We start from the raw sequence: 17,175 nt of genomic DNA on the forward strand, positions 1-17,175 counted from the left end.
AAATTATTCAGTCCTGTAGTGGGTAAGAGCATGGCTTTGGAGTCAGACTTGGGTTTGAATCCTGGCTCCACTACTTACTGAGACCCAGAAGTCCAGTGTGAAGAGAGGCAATATGGTGGAGGGAGGCATCATCATGCAGTGGCCACAGGTGTGCTCTCTGAAGCCACGCTGCCTGAGTATGAATTCAGTTCCATCACTTACTAGCTGTGCAACTTTGGGCAAATGACTTAAGTTCTCTATGCCTCAGCTTCATAATTTGTAAGTGGAAATAAAAAAGGCCTTACTCATTGGGTTCCCATGAAGACCAAAGGCAAAGTGCTAGCACGGTTACTGGCTCAGCAATATTAGCCACTGTCATTATTGTCACTATTGTCTTGACACCTCTTTTCATTTTATCCCCCTAGAATCCTCTCCCCATGTCTATTTATAAAAGTACCTAGCACAACTACTCTGGGGCCAGGCCCCAATCTCACCCTTTCCTGTCTTAGCTTTCACAAATCCTTTGAGCCTCAGCTCTTAGGTTTCCTCCCTGATGGAGTTGTCTCTGGCTGTGGGCCTTACCCTGAGCCTCCACGATACCTTGCTTGTGCCAGAGATCTTTTGTTTGTCCTCACCCACTCTCCGCCCTGCTCTGTGCTGGGAGCTGGCCTTCCTGGACTCGATCAGTGGGCCCCTCACCCCCCGGCTTCTGATTCATTTGGTCAAGGGGCAGCAGGAGACTGGAGGGAGGGTAACAGGGAAGGAAGGATAAAGCACAGGGAGGCTGGGGCATGTGCTCCCTTGGCTGCCTCCCTGTGGGGTCACTGCATGCTGGCTGAACCTCCGGGCTGACGATCACAGCCCCTGCTAGGCTGTCGTCTCACACAGCTCTCACTTTCAAGGTTCCAGCAACTGCCCCTCCTCTTGTCCCTTCAGGCCCAGGGCTGGCAATGGTACCCGGCTGTTACTAGCTGCATCGTGCTGCACCAGCCCTGGTCATTTCCTATACCCTGCCCACTCCTTTACAAATAGTCCCGTTCTGAGACGCTCCTCAAGTTACCCAATTTGAATGGACCAGCCGTTGCTGGGAATCTGTTCAAATCTTGTCCGTCTCTGACAATAGAGAGAGGACTGTTCATCCTGGGATCCCCAGCGCCTGATATACAGAAGCTGCTCAACAAATGTTTGCTGAATTTGCACTTCTCGGTATACCTCTTAGCTCTAGTGCATATGGGTGTTCAATACATGTTTATTTGTTTCTTGATATTAACTATTATTTTTAAACTGACGTTCATTTTTCAGTAATAAAATCAGTTCTGGAGACTGTCAGGCATAAAAATAAGCAGCATTCTTTACAAGCTGATGAGTTTCAACTGGCTCCCACAGTTCTAGATGAGAAGAGGAAGGACATATTGCCCCCAGGTGGCAAATGTCTGTGCAGTGCAAGGAAATAAAGAATACAGCTGGGCACTGATAGATCTGGCCAGGCTTCTGGAACGATTCTCCAGGTGATTAGCTATATGTGTAGCAACAAACACTAAATCCCCATCACCCAGCATATCTGGGGGCACGTAATAGGTGCGCCCGGTAAATATTAGCTGGATGAACAGACAAATGAATCCAATACTTTCGGGTGTAAATACTTTTACAGATGTGTACGGGGATGTCACGCACCTTTTTTGAGTTTCCGTACTGCCAGCATACGGTGCTGGGAGGATAGTTCCCAGATCCGCAGTGTTTTATCGTCGCTCACTGTTGCGCAGACAGGCAGGCGAGGGTGAGCCGCCAGCCCCCATACTTCTCCTTCCATGTGCCCCTGTAGGGGAGGAAACGGGGCAACAAAAACCAGTTCATGCTTCTCGGCTAGCCCTTCCCGCGAGTGTCCCAAACAGGTTCAAATATGAACAAACACAGTTTGAGTTTCCTGGAGCCAAAGTGATTGTACTGGATAAATTTTTCGCTTGAACTTGAATCTAAAGCTGGGCCTGCGCGATGCTAAAGCATTCATTTGGAAAGCAAAGTAGGGACTCACATTGCTCCTAAGTTTTGTTTATATGATGCCGAACATCTTTCCACTTAGAAACATCCGAGTAAATAAGGAACTGCTCTCATTTTATCCTGTTTGACATTGAATACACACAGTACATATGTATCTTTTCGTAAAACAGCTTGGTCACAATGACACAAACCACTTTCTTCCATAAAATCTTATTCTAAAAACTGGAGGTACCACTTATCTCTGTCAGAGGAATTGGACAGCAATATTCTTGTTAATTAATTCTATTCTAGTTCTTTGAATGCACAGATTTGGCAAAGCAGATTAGAGAGAGCTGAATTTTCATTTTAAGCGTCCTGGGTATAGCTCAGGGTCAGCATTTATTCACAAATTGTTCTATCCATGGAGCACAGAAAACCGAAAGGGGTTTGATAGGCATTGGACAAATTCCACATGCCGACATCTTACCACAAACACACTTAACTGGCTTAGAATAATAACTGAGATGAAACAGTGTTTAATGAATGAACGATTAGGGAGAAAATGAATCTGATTTTTCTAACTTATCACTCAGTAAAGCAGTGTAACGAACGATTAGATACGGAACAATAAAACAGACCAGATTGTTTACTGAATTTCTGCTTTTAGTGGCTAATTATAAAAAGGCTTTGCTTAGTAAAGCAAAAAGGAAGACCACACACAGGCATCTGAAAGGTGTTTGTAGTTGGAACGCTTTGGGGAACAGGTGGCTCTCCAAAGAGAAACTGGAAGATTCCGGTTTAACTGGGAAGCTGTTTGAGCAAAACAGTAATTTGGCAGAAGATACAAAGTTCCCAATGCAGCTGACATTCAAATATCTGAGAAGCGCATAGATATTGGTTTTGAATTTATTAGATTTGGAGCACCCGACACCCCCAGTTTTCTAGTTTCCTTCCCTTTAGAAGCCTCCCACCCCCAAGGCCACGGTCAGAGGATGGGTCAGGTGTGAGTCCTCCCTTGCTCTCCACCAGACTGGATCTGCTTGGGGCTCTTTTACAGACTGAGTCCTTTTGCACACAGAGGACAGGGCTGTGGGGCTCTGAGACCCTTTCAAACCACTGCATCATATATTGATTTAAAATGGTATTTCTTTAATCTAATATGATTATGTACTTTAATTCCTGGATCCTATAGGAACGGACAGTGAGTGAGGCAGGCTGGAAGTCTCTTGAGTGGCACAAGGAAATGAGCTTGGGACTTTACTTTCTTCCTGACCACCCTAAAGCTAATAATAACCAGCTGCATAATTGACAGTTGATTATATGCAAAGTGTATACAATGGGAATTTTCAGAACTCACCTCCTGTCTCTTCTCTCATCCCCCCAACCTATTCTCTTAAAAAAAAAAAAAAAAGCAATCTATTCCAAGTAACATTGAATTGCCGTGCTACAGAAACTAGAAAAATGGTTCTGAAATCTCCCCACAGCAGGATAGCTGATGGTCTTAACGACGCTGCCTCTACTATTCCTTAACTTTCCCTCTGTGTCCACCTCTCAGGACAGGACTGTCAGCCCCTAGAGTAAGCCCTATTCCACCACACAGAGCACAGGGCTGGTCTTGGCAGGAGCCCAACAAACACTGATTGAACTGAACTACTGAGTTCTACCTAGGAGGAGATGGCAAATGGTTGACAGACTGAAAGAGGAAAGAGAGATGCTGAGATAAAGGAAAAGAATGGCACACTTAAACAAAATTAGCTCAGCTATTATTTACTTTTTAAAATTTGAAAATGTAGAGTTTAAATCTTACGGTGCTATTTAAATCATATTGTAGTATAAATCTTACAACATACTTAGCAATATAGCATGTGGCTAACAATTTAAAGTCTCAAAAATCTGAGGATTAAAAAGAAAGAAACACTGAACTTTCAATAAAATTAAATAAAAAGTCATGGTCAAGGAAAACGAAGGCAAGTGCAGTTGCAGAATAAAGAAATCTCCCCTCAAGGACGCATCTCAGCACAGTTCTCAATCTGGGCTGCCTGTAGCAATCAGCTACAGAGCTTCTGAGGTTTGCTTCTAACACAGAACTTTTTTTAAAACACAGATTCTTATTCAGGATATCCAGGGTGGGGCCTGAGCACATGCACTTTAAAAACCTGATCCGTGATGTGTGTGCAGACCTGCTCTCAGGTGTAGCAAATCAGAGGGCCCCTTTCAGTGGGATTTTGGGGACTAGTCCTAATACAGCAAGCCTGCAGGTATGCATCAGGTCAGATGTGCTGGACAGGTGACCCTCATGATGCTCCTGGTTTTCACACTCTTGTGTAACCACCTCCCTTTGAGTGCGGTATAGCCTGTGGCTTGTTACCAACCAATAAGATATGGCAAAGGGGATGGATGTTCATGATCACACGTATGTGATGATATGATTATGTTATTTAAAGTTACTTAAAGGCACAGTAGTACCCGTTTTTCGTCTTTCCCTTGCCCTCTTTGAGGAAGCAAGCAGCCATGTTGGGGAACCCCATGTGACGAGGAACTATAGGCAGCCTCTGAGAGCTGAGGGTGGCCTCTGGCCAATAGCCAGCAAGAAATGGAAGCCCTCAGTCCTGCATCCCCAACGAACTGAACTCTGCCAACAACTCGAGTGACCTTGGAGCAGATCCTTCCATAGTTAAGCCTCCGATGAGACCACAGCCCTGGCCCTTATTACAGCCTTACAAAACCTTAAACAGAGGACCCAGTTAAACTGTGTTCAGACTCCTGACCTGCAGAAACCATAAGATAAGGAATGTTTTTCTTTTAAGCTGCTAAGTTTGTGACAATTTGTTATACAGCAATAATGATTAATACAGCATTTGCCTGACCCTGAAAGTGAGTGTCTCCTTAAATTTTGTGCCCTAAGTGCCCCCCGTTGCCTCACCCTTGTTCCAGCTCTGGTGTGAATTGTGGTTTAGGATGTGTGCAAACACAGTACCTGAATGAGCAGTGTCATTGGGCCATTCTTATCAATTTCCAGGATCTCTCCATTTTTCGTTCCCACCAGGATATGTCCATGTCCCAAAGTGATGGCACGAATTGAAGGGTTATCTTCCAAAAGCAAGCCTGAGGAGGAAAAATTGCATTTAATACTGTTATATTTAGTATAATAAAAAATAAAATGATTGTCATGATTATATAAATTCTCTTTTTATAGTTCCAAAGTACTAGTTACTAGGCAATTATCCTTGATATTTCTACCAGGAGCCAAGGGCTCTGAATGTGGAAGAAAAAAAGACAGTTGATTTGGTAATGGCTTTCCAAGAACTTAGTACTATCTTTTCCATCTCTAGGAACAGAAAGATTTCTACTGCATACTCGGGAGTGGCACCTTTTGAGCTGGTTGACAATGCTGCTCTTTTAATGGCATACGTCTTCAAGCATCTTTCAAACATATCATCCCAGAGTTCCACAATTCCATCCTTTCCACCTGTTACAAACCCCTGTGAAGGCACACATCAGAAGAATTATGTACACATCAAAATGACAAGGTACCCACCCAGCCTCAAAAGGATTTCCCCTTGGGTAAAGAAGCTTTGTGTTTTCTTCCTAAGTATAGGAGGTTGAAAAATCTGAATGATAACATAATATTAATATAATATTTTCTGGAAGCTTCTCTCCCCTATTTCTCTAGCAGGATTAAACACTTTCTCATTGTGTGTCCATTTCACTTTCTTCCGACCATTGGCTGGAATTTGGCACCCTGAATCATGGACAGTCATTTCTGTGCCTAGTCCCCTGACTGGAATGTGGATTCTTACAGAAAAGGACCAACCTCAAAGCCTGGCAGAGTTTCTGGTATCTCATATATTCCTGCTGAATGAATTGGAATTAACATCACAATTAAAAATGACTGTTAAATATTTTAAAATATTTACGTCCAGGAAAACCATCATTATTTATTATTAAGAGTAACTTAGGTATTTCACATAACAAAACTATCCTGCTATTTTGTTCAATACACAACAATTTCCACAATAATTAAAATCCAGATGAATTTTTACAAAACCTGGGAAGTAAGAAGTTTAACATTGGGTATTTTTTGCTAGATGATGATTTCTACTCTTGTTCTAAGCTTATGATTTCTTGGCTTTATTAGTTTTCCTTTTTGGCAACTTACATATACAAACTGTTCTTTAAAAAGTTGTTTGTTTGTTTTTTTTTAAAGAAAACTACTGAGTAAGTCATTCTGTTTCCTCAGAAACTTCTAATGTACTTCATTTCAATGAAGTTCACAAGGAAATAATATTTTGGAAGTTTGTTATATTAAATATCCTTATTTATCCTTATTATAGATTGTGAACCTGGGGACATTCACTCTCCAAATTAAATTTAAATGCATTATAGCATAATGTGATATCCCTGCCATTTCCCATGATTTTTCAGCTTAAGTTACGAAGCAATAAAAGAGTTTAAACAAGTTATATCACATCAACTTCTGAGTCTACAAAAAACTTTGCATTCTGCTTTAATCTTTTCTAAAACTTGGAAGTTTAATCAAAAACAAATTTGCTAGTGAAAAACATCTTAACCACTAAAACAACCATTGTAGTTGCACATCTAACAAGAACCTACTTCCATAGCGGGATCAGCATATTTACCTGGGAACAGGTAAATGCAAAATGAGGCTTACCTTAATAAGGTGTATTAGGTGGCTTAGACTGTTTGGAGGTCAGAGAGCACACATAAACTGGTACTATCAGCAAACTAGCAGTGAACAAAAAATTGATATTTTCTGGCAAATTGATTGAAGAAAGTGTTTTAAGGGCACTGAAGGTAAGTGTGATCTATTTTTTTTTTTTTTTTTTTTTGCCATGCCTCGAGGCATGCAGGATCTTAGGTTCCCCAACCAGGGATCGAATCCGTGCCCCCTGCAGTGGAAGCAGGGAGTCCTAACTGCTGGACTACTGGGGAATTCACAAGTGTGATCTTTATTTAAAACAACACTGCAAGGCAGGGGACAGATCAGGACAAAGACGAGCTTGAGTAGAAGTACAGCTGGTGTGATGGTTAATTTTATGTGTCAACTGACTGGCCACAGGGTGCCCAGATTAAATATGATTCCTGTGTGTGTCTGTGAGGGTGTTTCTCGATAAGATCAGTATTTGAATTGCTAGATTCAGTAAACTGCCTTCCCCAATGTAGATGGACATCATCAAATTCATTGAGAGCTTGAATAGAACAAAAGGTAGAGGAAGGACAAAATCACCCTCCTTTTTCCTGTCTCACTGACTGAGCTGGGACATCTTATCTTTTCCCACCCTCAGACTGGGATTTACACCATTGGCTCCCCTGGTTCTCAGGCCTTTGGGCTTGAACTGAATTACACCATCGGTTTTTCTGGGTCTCCAGCTTGCAGATGGCTTCAGTGGGACTTCTCAGCCTCCGTAACTCCATGAGACAACTCCTTATAATAAATCTCCTTTTCGTATATGTATATGTATGTGTATATCTCTATCTATATCTACATCCTACTGGTTCGGTTTCTCTGGAGAACTAACACAGCCAGTGAAAAGACTTCACTCTGACACGCTTGTTAAAACTGAGCCTGTCTACACAGGAACAAGCTGGTTATCAACATAACTTCAGGTCATACTGATGGGAGGGACAATAATTCAAACACCAGGCACTTCCAGGTCTCTGCTCATTGTGCCACCGAGGTGGAAGACTGTGTTGAAATATTTATCAGGACTCTCTGGCTACTGCATGTCTGCATTTATCCCAACACTTCTTAAGGAGTCCTTAGGAGTGACAGCCAGGAAGAAAAAGTGTGAAAACAGAAGAGAGAAGTTGCACATAAAGAAATAATTACAAACAAAAGAGAAATTTAAAGACCATTTGTGCTCCTCTCCATTCATGATAACTGTTTCCTAATTCAGAGGGTACTGTTTTTACACACAGGCATCCTCTTGGTGTGGACCTTCCTAAGCCTAACTTAAACTTTTAGAAAGCTAATGAGGAAAATAGACTATACCTTATCCAATGCATACATAGCAAACACGGGCCCGTCATGAGCTTTCACTGTCTTTAGTAGGAGAATCTCCTTCCAAATAAAAATATCTCCAGTAGCTGCTCCTGAGAACACCAGATCTTCCATTCGCCCATAAGAAACGCACATCATTGTTTCTAACTTTCCAACACTTCCAAAAATTCCTCTTTTAGAGGTGAAGCCCCCACCTGGAGTGGACCAAGAGTATTTATTACTTTTTGAAAAACTGACACCTTCTATGGACATTTAGAATGACTATCTTCAGTGAAAAACCCAGTGTGTCTACATTATGTGTCTACATAAAGCTGTATTAAAATGGCAGAAAACATCATAACAAAAACATTATAAAAGGTTTTCTCCTTCACGCATTAATTCAGCGCTTGTTGAATCCCTACTTTGTGGCGGGCACAGTGGTTGACACTGGGGTATAAAGGTGAAAAGGAAGAGTTCCTGCCTTCAGGAACTTAAGGTCTGGCTGGGGAGAGAACGTGATATACATCTCTAACCATGGTTCAGCGCAAGTTCTGTGCCAGCCAGAGGAAGGGGTGACTGAGTGCCCTGGGGAGCCAGGCAAGTCTTCCTGAAGGCTGACCAAAGCAAGTGAAAACAGCAGTGGCTGTAATGTAAAATGTAAACATGTTTTCTGTATGTTTTGCCTCGATTTTTATCACAGTGACTTTGGGGTGAGAAAAACGAATCACTGTGTAGGAGAAGTACATCAGATTTGTTCCTTAAATGTTCACATTTCCCTGTACTTTCTTATTAGCACTGAGAAACCCAGACTCATTCCAGACAACTGTAGGCAGGCTGGCTCTCCAGACATGGTGGGCGCATGACCCTTTCTTCAAAAGCAGAAGGCATTGGAACAGTAGCTTATTTATGTTTTGCCCAGTAAAAGATTGGGCTTCGTACCAAAGTTGATACTAAGAATTCAGAAACAGTCCCAATGAAAGGTCTGACCTATTAGTGAGAAAAACAAGATATCCTTCCATGTTTTGTCCTGCTTATTTACTCAACCTCATTATCAGCATTATAAACCACAAGGATTTATTTTGACCACTTACTGTGTGTCATATTTAATTCATGTGTTAAATGCAGTTATAAATAAAAGAACCCTCAAAATATTGAAAATTGTATTCACCCAACTAAAGTGATTATTTCCTGCTCAGTAGTCCAACATAATCACTGCTTTCAGAACTGATGACTGAATATAAAAATAATTATTTTCGCAGCAGAACATTTCCCAAAGCTTTCTAGATATTGATGAATATGCATGGCATCATATACAGTGTTCTAAGCTTCACAGCTCAAACATTACTTGGGAGCAAACGTCTTTTAGGCATACTTTAATTTTAGATTGCAGAGACAGGCTAGGTAGTGGTGTTGGTTGTTTGTTTTTTTCCCAGCTGGAGTAAAACTTTCAACCACATAAAGGATAAACTCTAACAATAGTACCTGCTTGTTGCCAGAATTTGATGTGCTTGATCCCAACCGTGACCAGTCTGTCAACATGGTGTGGGTTACACTTTACCACAAATATCTTATCTTTATGTCCTCTGTAAGAGACAAATAGGGGAAAAATTCCAGTTTTGATGACAGCACTGCTAGAGAGTTTTATTAAAAGCATGCATTTAGTCTAACTTTCATTAAGCACATCTAATAGGACAAGTAAATTAGAAGACGATTTAAAATACACACGGGGTCTACACTAAAATAATGAGTTTTGGCTTTTCTCCGCATGTTTGACCCCTTTCTTCTTACCCTACCAAAGCTACCAAAATCTACTTAATTATGCTTTAAACAAATCAATGAAATATTTTAAATGGATCAGAATGTCTCCTTAAGATAAACTGAATGTCACAACTATAGAATTGTAATTCTTGGGATATAGAGGTCTTGTATAAGAGGAGGGAGAAGATACTGTAAAAGTATTAATGAGAAGCTTCAAATGTAATATTCTTGCTGGGGAAGGCATAAGTTTGGGTTAAACAGAGTTTCAGCTAGAAATGTATTCACAAGAAGGCGAAGCCCCTGGCTCACATTCATGGAGAGAGAAAGGCTGTCATCTATCGATTTAAGGCACTCAAGGATGCTGTGCATTCAGAAATGTAAGTTTATAACCCAAGAGACAGAAGGACAAATATAAAAGTGAGGACTGACTGTAGGCTGGAGCTGTAGACCAGCATTCCACAGTGCCAGGAAATTTCTGGTTTAGACTATAAAGTAATCACATTAGAATCTAAGGATTTACTGGTCTTAATGGACTATTTGATGGTTTTCTCTCGTATACTAGGACCTAACTTTCATCATGTAAAAGAAAAGCAATTAACATAAAAAACATGACTGACTAGTCTCCCTTATGAATACAGATACAAAAATCTTAAATAAAATATTAGCAAAGAGAATCCAACAACATATCTAAAAAACAGTACTTTATGACCAAATGCAGGGTGGTTAATTATTAAGGAATCAAATAATACATCATATTAATACATGAGAAAAATTATGTTATTTTCACAGATGCCAAAAAGGCATTTCACAAAAAAAATCTAACAGTCACTTGTGATTAAAAAAGTACTCAACTAACACTCAATAAAGTAGGAATTAATGGATGTTTTAGCGTTATCTCTTAGACTTCTATATTTCCCTGCAGTTCTTGACTCTCACTGAGAAACCTAGATTCATTCAAGACCAATTATACACACACTGGCTCTTCAGACGTTGTGTGCCATTATCCTTTTTTTGAAAACAGAATGTGCTGGAACAGTACCTTATTCATGGTGTGTTTGTGTGTGTGTCTGTGAACTCGAAAGTCAGATTCTTACTGAATGTTATTCCCAATAAAGTCGGGAACAAGACTATCACCACTACCATTTAACATCGTACTGAACATATTACCTAATGCAATTAGACAAGGTCTAAAAAATTAAAGGCACAGGAGCTGGAATGGAAGAGGTGAAACTATTTCTTTTTGCAAATGATAATAATTATGTCTAAAAAATTCAAAAGAAAATAACGTAAAAATAACTACAAATAAGATAATTTAGGAAAGTTGCAGTATATAAAACTAAATACAGAATCAATAACCTTAATATATACAATATCCAGTTGAAAAATATACTGGAAGAAAGGACTCTATTTATAAACAACAATAAAAATATCAAGGCATAAATTTAACAAGAACTGTGCACTATATGCAAATGAGTACAACCACCAAAAAACACCCCATATTTGTAAGATAGAAAAGTAGACTTAAAAAAATGGAAACACATTCCATGTTCTTGGGTTTGAAAACTCAATCATAAAGATGTTAATTCTCCTAGCTTTGCTTATAAATTCAACTTGATTCCAATAAAAAAGAGCATTTAGTGTCTGTTCTTTAATCTGGAGTTAGACACCTTGATTTTAAAGTTCTTATGGAAGAATAAAACAGCAGTAATGGCCAGGAAAAGTCTGAACAAGAAAAGCAAAGTAGGAAGGGTAGCTCTCCTAGATATTAAAACAATTTATAAAGCCTTCACGATTAAAACAGTGTGGTATTGGTGCACAAATTGACTGACAAACCAATGACAAAATAGAAAATCTAGAAAGAGACCCAATATTTAAATGTAGTAGGTAATAAAGACAGATCTCAAATCAATGGGGGAAAAATTAATACTAAAAATAAATGGTGTATGTTACCAAATGCTGGCAAGGATGTGGAGCAACAGGAATTCTCATTCATTGCTGGTGGGAATGCAAGATAGTACAGCTACTTTGGAAGCCATTATGGCAGTTTCTAACAAAACTAAACATGTTCTTACCATAAGATCCAGCAATCATGTTCCTTGGTATTTACCCAAAGGAGTTGAAAACTTACGCCCACACAAAAACCTGCACATAGATGCTTACAGCAGCTTTAATCATAATTGCCAAAACTTGGAAGCAACCAAGATGTTCTTCAGTAGGTGAATGGATTAAAAAAACTGGTACATCCAGACAACGGAGTATTATTCAGTGCTAAAAAGAAATGAGCTATCAAGCCATGAAGAGACATGGAGGAACTTTAAATGGATATTACTAAGTAAAGGAAGATAATCTGAAAAGGCTACATGCTGTATAATTCCAACTAAATGACATTCTGGAAAAGGCACAACTATGGAGACAGTAAAAAGATTAGTGGTTTCCAGGACAGAGGGGAGGGAGGGACAAACAGCCAGAACACAAAGGGTTTTTAGGGCAGTGAATAGTGAAACCATTCTGCATGATACTATAATGGTGGATACATGTCATTATACACTTGTCAAAACGCATAGAATGTGCAACACCAAGAGTGAACCCTAATGTAAACTGTGGACTTTGGGTGATAATGATGTGTCAATGTAGCTTCATCTATTATAACAAATATACCACTCTGGTGCCAGGTGGGGATTTGAAGGTGGCTGGGAGAGTGGGTATACAGGAACTCTGTATTTTCTGCTCAATTCTGCTGTGAACTTAAACCTGTTCTAAAAAATAGTCAATATGAAAGGGAAAAGGAAAATGGTGTTTGGAACACCTTGATAGCCATATGGAGAAAGGATAAAGTTGAATCTGTTCCTCATAATAAATACTGGGATAAATTCCAAATGGTTTAGAGATCTAAATGTAAAGATGAAGCCATAGCAGATCAGAAGAAATCACAGGTGATTTCCTTTTAACCAGAGGACAGGGAACACTTTCCTTAATCGGTCTCAAAATCTTGAAGTGGTAAAGACTGATAAACTTGACCACATAAAAATAAAAGCCTTTGCATGATGAAAAACATCATATCAAACTCAAAAGACAAATGACAAACTAGGGGAAATATCTGCAAGTTATAGACAACAAATATTATTAGCCCCTAATATTTAAAGGACTACTTTCTGTGTGAATTGTATTTCAGAGAAACCAAGTGGTTCATGAGAGAAAACTCTTATTTATAGAAGAATTCTAGCTAATATGAAGAATAAATTAGAAAATTATCATTTTCAATCCCTAATTAAATAATCAATGCAGCCCATAGTTGTAAATGGATGCTACAACAATTAGATAATACATGGATGGGAAGCTTTCAATGGAAGGATGAGGCTGATAGTACCAGAACCCACAATGGAGCTGAGCATTACTAAGAGTAGGAGAACCAGACATTTGGGGCAGTGGCACACCATGGGGTGGACTGGAATTCCTGAGAAAGAGGAATTCCATCCCTGACACTGTTTAGAATTGCTGGCTCAGGAGAGTAATAAAAAGCAGATTGGCTTTTAGTTGGTTTTCTTATTCTTTAAAAAATTCCTACAGATAATAGAAGCCCTATTGCTTGCACCTGTCAAGTCCTACTCCCACTGCCCTCACCATCTGGTATGCCACTGATTATGTTTCTTCTGATAAAGTGAAACATGAAGTACATATCAGGTACTCTTGACTAAAAAATTGACCTTAGGAGAAAATATCTGCAAATCATATATCTGATAAGGGACTTATATTCAGAATAAATTTTTAGAAACCCTTATAACTCAATAATAAAAAGACAAATAACCCTGTTAAAAATGAGCAAAATACTGATATCTAAATAGACATTTCTACAAAGAAGTTATATAAATGGCCAGTAAATACATGAAAAGGTGCTCAGTATCGTTACCTACTGGGGAAATGAAAACCAAAACCTTAATAAGATATCACTTCATATCTACTAGGATGGCTATAATGAAATGACAGACAATAATAGGTATTGGCAAGTATATGGAGAAATTGGAATGTTCATTCCTTGCTGGTGGGAATGAAAAATAGTGCACCTGGGCTTCCCTGGTGGTGCAGTGGTTAAGAATCCGCCTGCCAATGCAGGGGACATGGGTTCGAGCCCTGGTCCGGGAAGATCCCACATGCTGTGGGGCAACTGGGCCTGTGAGCCACGACTACTGAGCCTGCGCATCTAGAGCCTGTGCTCCACAAGAGAGGCTGCGCGAGTGAGAGGCCCGTGCACCGTGATGAAGAGTGGCCCCTGCTCGCCGCAACTAGAGAAAGCCCTCGCACAGAAACGAAGACCCAACTCAGCCAAAAATAAATAAATAAATAAAAATAAATTAAAGAAAAAAAATAGTGCACCCACTTTGAAATGTATTTTGGCAGTGCCTCAAAATGTTAAATACTAAGTTACTATATGACCCAGCAATTCTACTCCTAGGTATATACCTAAGAGAAATTAAACATATGTTTACTTAAAACCTTGCACACAAATGTTCATAGCAGCATTATTCATAATAGTCAAAAGGAGGAAACAACCCAACTATCCATCAACTGATGAACAGATAAATGAAGCGTGGTAGGATCCACACAATAAAAAGGAACGAAATACTGATCCTTCTTGTGACACAGATGAACCTTCAAATATTGGGTTGGCCAAAAAGTGCCTTCGGTTTTTAAGTAAAAATAAAAGACACATTCTTCATTTTCACCAAGAACTTTATTGAACAACGTGTTCATCCTTTTGTTCCACTACCTTCTGCCATTTTTCAGGCAATGTCATAATTCCATCTTCCCAAAACTTTTTATCATTTTGAGCAAAGAACTGTTCCAGGTGCTTTTTACAGTTTTCCAGGGATTTGAAATTTTTTCCATTAAGAGAATTTTGTAAAGATCTCAGTAAATAGAAATCCAAAGGAGCAACGTCTGGTGAATACGGCGGACGAATCAGAACTTCCCAGCCAAACTGTAACAGTTTTTGCCTGGTCATCAAAGAAACATGCGTTTTTCTGTTGACTAATTCTGGATGCTTTTCGTCGAGTGCTGCTTTCAGTTGGTCTAATTGGGAGCAGTACTTGTTGGAATTAATTGTTTGCTTTTCCAGAAGGAGCTCATAGTAGAGGACTCCCTTCCAATCCCACCATATACACAATATCACCTTCTTTGGATGAAGACTGGCCTTTGGTGTGGTTGGTGGTGGTTCATTTCGCTTGCCCCATGATCTCTTCCATTCCACATTATTGTACAGTATCTACTTTTCATCACCTGTCACAATTTGTTTTAAAAAACAGAACGTGTTCATTACGTTTCGGTAGAGACTCATATGTGGAAATATGGTCTAGAAGGCTTTTTTCGCTTAGCTTATGTGGAACCCAAACATCAAAGCGATTCACAAAACCAAGCTGGTGCAAATGATTTTCAACACTTGATTTGGATATTTTGAGTATGTCGGCTATCTCCCGCGTGGTATAACGTTGATTGTTCTCAATTAATGTCTCAATTTGATCGCTATCGACTTCAACTGGTCTACCCAACTGTGGAGCAACGTCCAGTGAGAAATCTGCAGCATGAAACTTCGCAAACCACTTCTGACACATTTGATCAGTCACAGCACCTTCTCCATACACTACACAGATCTTTTGTTGCATTTCGGTCCCGTTTTTACCTTTCTTGAAATAATAAAGCATAATGTGCCAAAAATGTTGTTTTCTTTCATCTTCAATATTAAAATGGCTACACAAAAGTTCACCAATTTTGATGTCTTTTAAAATGCACGCTGATATGACAGCTGTCACATACAATCTAACAAAATTGCTTCGAATGAAGTTAAAGACAACTAAGTGCTACTAGAGCCATCTTAGGGAAAAATCCGAACGAACATTTTGGCCCACCCAATATTATGCTACATGAAAGAAGCCAGTCACAAAGGACCTCATTTATACGAAATGTCCAGAATACAAAAATCCAGAGAGAATGAAAGTATATTAGTGCTAATGAGTATGGGATTTCTTTTTGGGGTGGTGAAAGTGTTCTGAAATTAGATAGTGTTAATGATTGCACAACTCTGTAAATATGCTAAAAAAAATCAAATTATGCACTTTATTTTTATTATATAAGTTTCAAGTGTACAGCATTATAAGTTGACATCTGTATACACTACAAAGTGATTGAACTGTACACTTTAAAATGCGTGAATTGTATGGTATATGATTTATCAATAATACTAGTATTAAGGGAAAAAAAGCTGAATGTGAATCTAACCAAGCCTATGGATCTAACTACCATTTATAGGAAATACAGGGAAATGCCTGACATGCTTTCATGAAGACCCAGTCAAGTTTAGAATGTGACACATTCTATAGGTCAAATGACCTGGTTTCTCAAATGCATCCATGGCAAGAATAAGGTGGGAGGGGGACTGCTATAAAATAAAAGAGGCTTAAAGGAGATGACAATCAAACGTAATACACGGGCCCTGTTTGGATGCAGAGTTGAACAAACCAACTCTCATTTTTGAAACAGTCAGATATGTTTGATTTTAAATAGAGTAATAAATTAAAGAAAGAAATTACTGTTGCTTTAGTTAGTTGTGATAATGGAATGGTGGTTTTTAAAAATAAGTCTTTTCAGTTAGAAATGCCTAATGAAGTACATACTGGTCAAGTGACACAATGTCTTGAGTTTTCTTTAAAATTTTATAGCAAAAAAGAAAGCAAAAGTAAAAAACGAGGGGAGGGCGAAGAGCTTTGTATCATTTGTAGGATGTTGCAGCTGGGTGATGGGTATAAGGGAGTTCTTTAGGCTGTTTCCTCCGCTTGTGTGTAACTTTTAAAATTTCCATAATAAAAAGTTAAAAGAAAAGTAAAGAAAGAACAAAGCACCTCCATACCTATTATGTAGGCCTTACAGTGAAAGGCAGGGAAAGGAGGAGAAACTGATTTTTGAACTTTCTCTCTTTGTTTCTTTGAAAGTCAAAAGTGAAGCTTGGACACCAGGTCCACTGAAAGTATCAGGAACAATTAGGACAGTGAGAAAAAGGTTTAGATAAAAGAGAAGAGAAAATGTGCTTAACATAAAGAGGAGAAGTGAACCAGATAACCATAAGAAAGACTAAACATCCAAAGATTTCTTGATTGGAGGAAAATCCCCACAGCTCCTAAATCATTAATATAAACTTTAGAGAGAAGACGCTAGAGAAAACTGAAATGAAAATTGAGAACAGATATCACAAATTACATCCCATACATAGAAAAGAGCATTGTTTTGTTTGCTAGTGTCTATACAAGGTCAAACAATTAGATGGTTGGAAAAGTCTTTTTTGAGAGCACACTTTAGTTTTCACCTCATTTCTTGGTGTCATAAAAACATCAATGTTGTTTATCTTGTAGCTAAAATTCTAAACTGACTAGTGATGGCACGTAAATGTTTAGTTAATGTCAACACCTAAATAA

The 17,175-nt window shown here is 39.0% G+C and overlaps 1 protein-coding gene across 1 annotated transcript in view; it reads right to left on the minus strand.

Annotated features, from left to right (window-relative positions):
• The window catches only part of EML6 (EMAP like 6), a 320,117-nt gene that overhangs the window by 79,592 nt on the left and 223,350 nt on the right, over positions 1-17,175 (minus strand). The window contains exons 18-22 of the mRNA XM_067705051.1: positions 9,440-9,540; positions 7,970-8,172; positions 5,327-5,438; positions 4,934-5,061; positions 1,654-1,795 (exon numbers count right to left, since the gene is read on the minus strand). Of these exons, the coding sequence (XP_067561152.1) occupies positions 1,654-1,795; positions 4,934-5,061; positions 5,327-5,438; positions 7,970-8,172; positions 9,440-9,540 (686 nt within the window). The remainder of the gene's footprint in view (positions 1-1,653; positions 1,796-4,933; positions 5,062-5,326; positions 5,439-7,969; positions 8,173-9,439; positions 9,541-17,175) is intronic.

The sequence above is a fragment of the Pseudorca crassidens genome, chromosome 14 (assembly GCF_039906515.1).
Source record: "Pseudorca crassidens isolate mPseCra1 chromosome 14, mPseCra1.hap1, whole genome shotgun sequence".
Lineage (NCBI taxonomy): Eukaryota > Metazoa > Chordata > Mammalia > Artiodactyla > Delphinidae > Pseudorca > Pseudorca crassidens.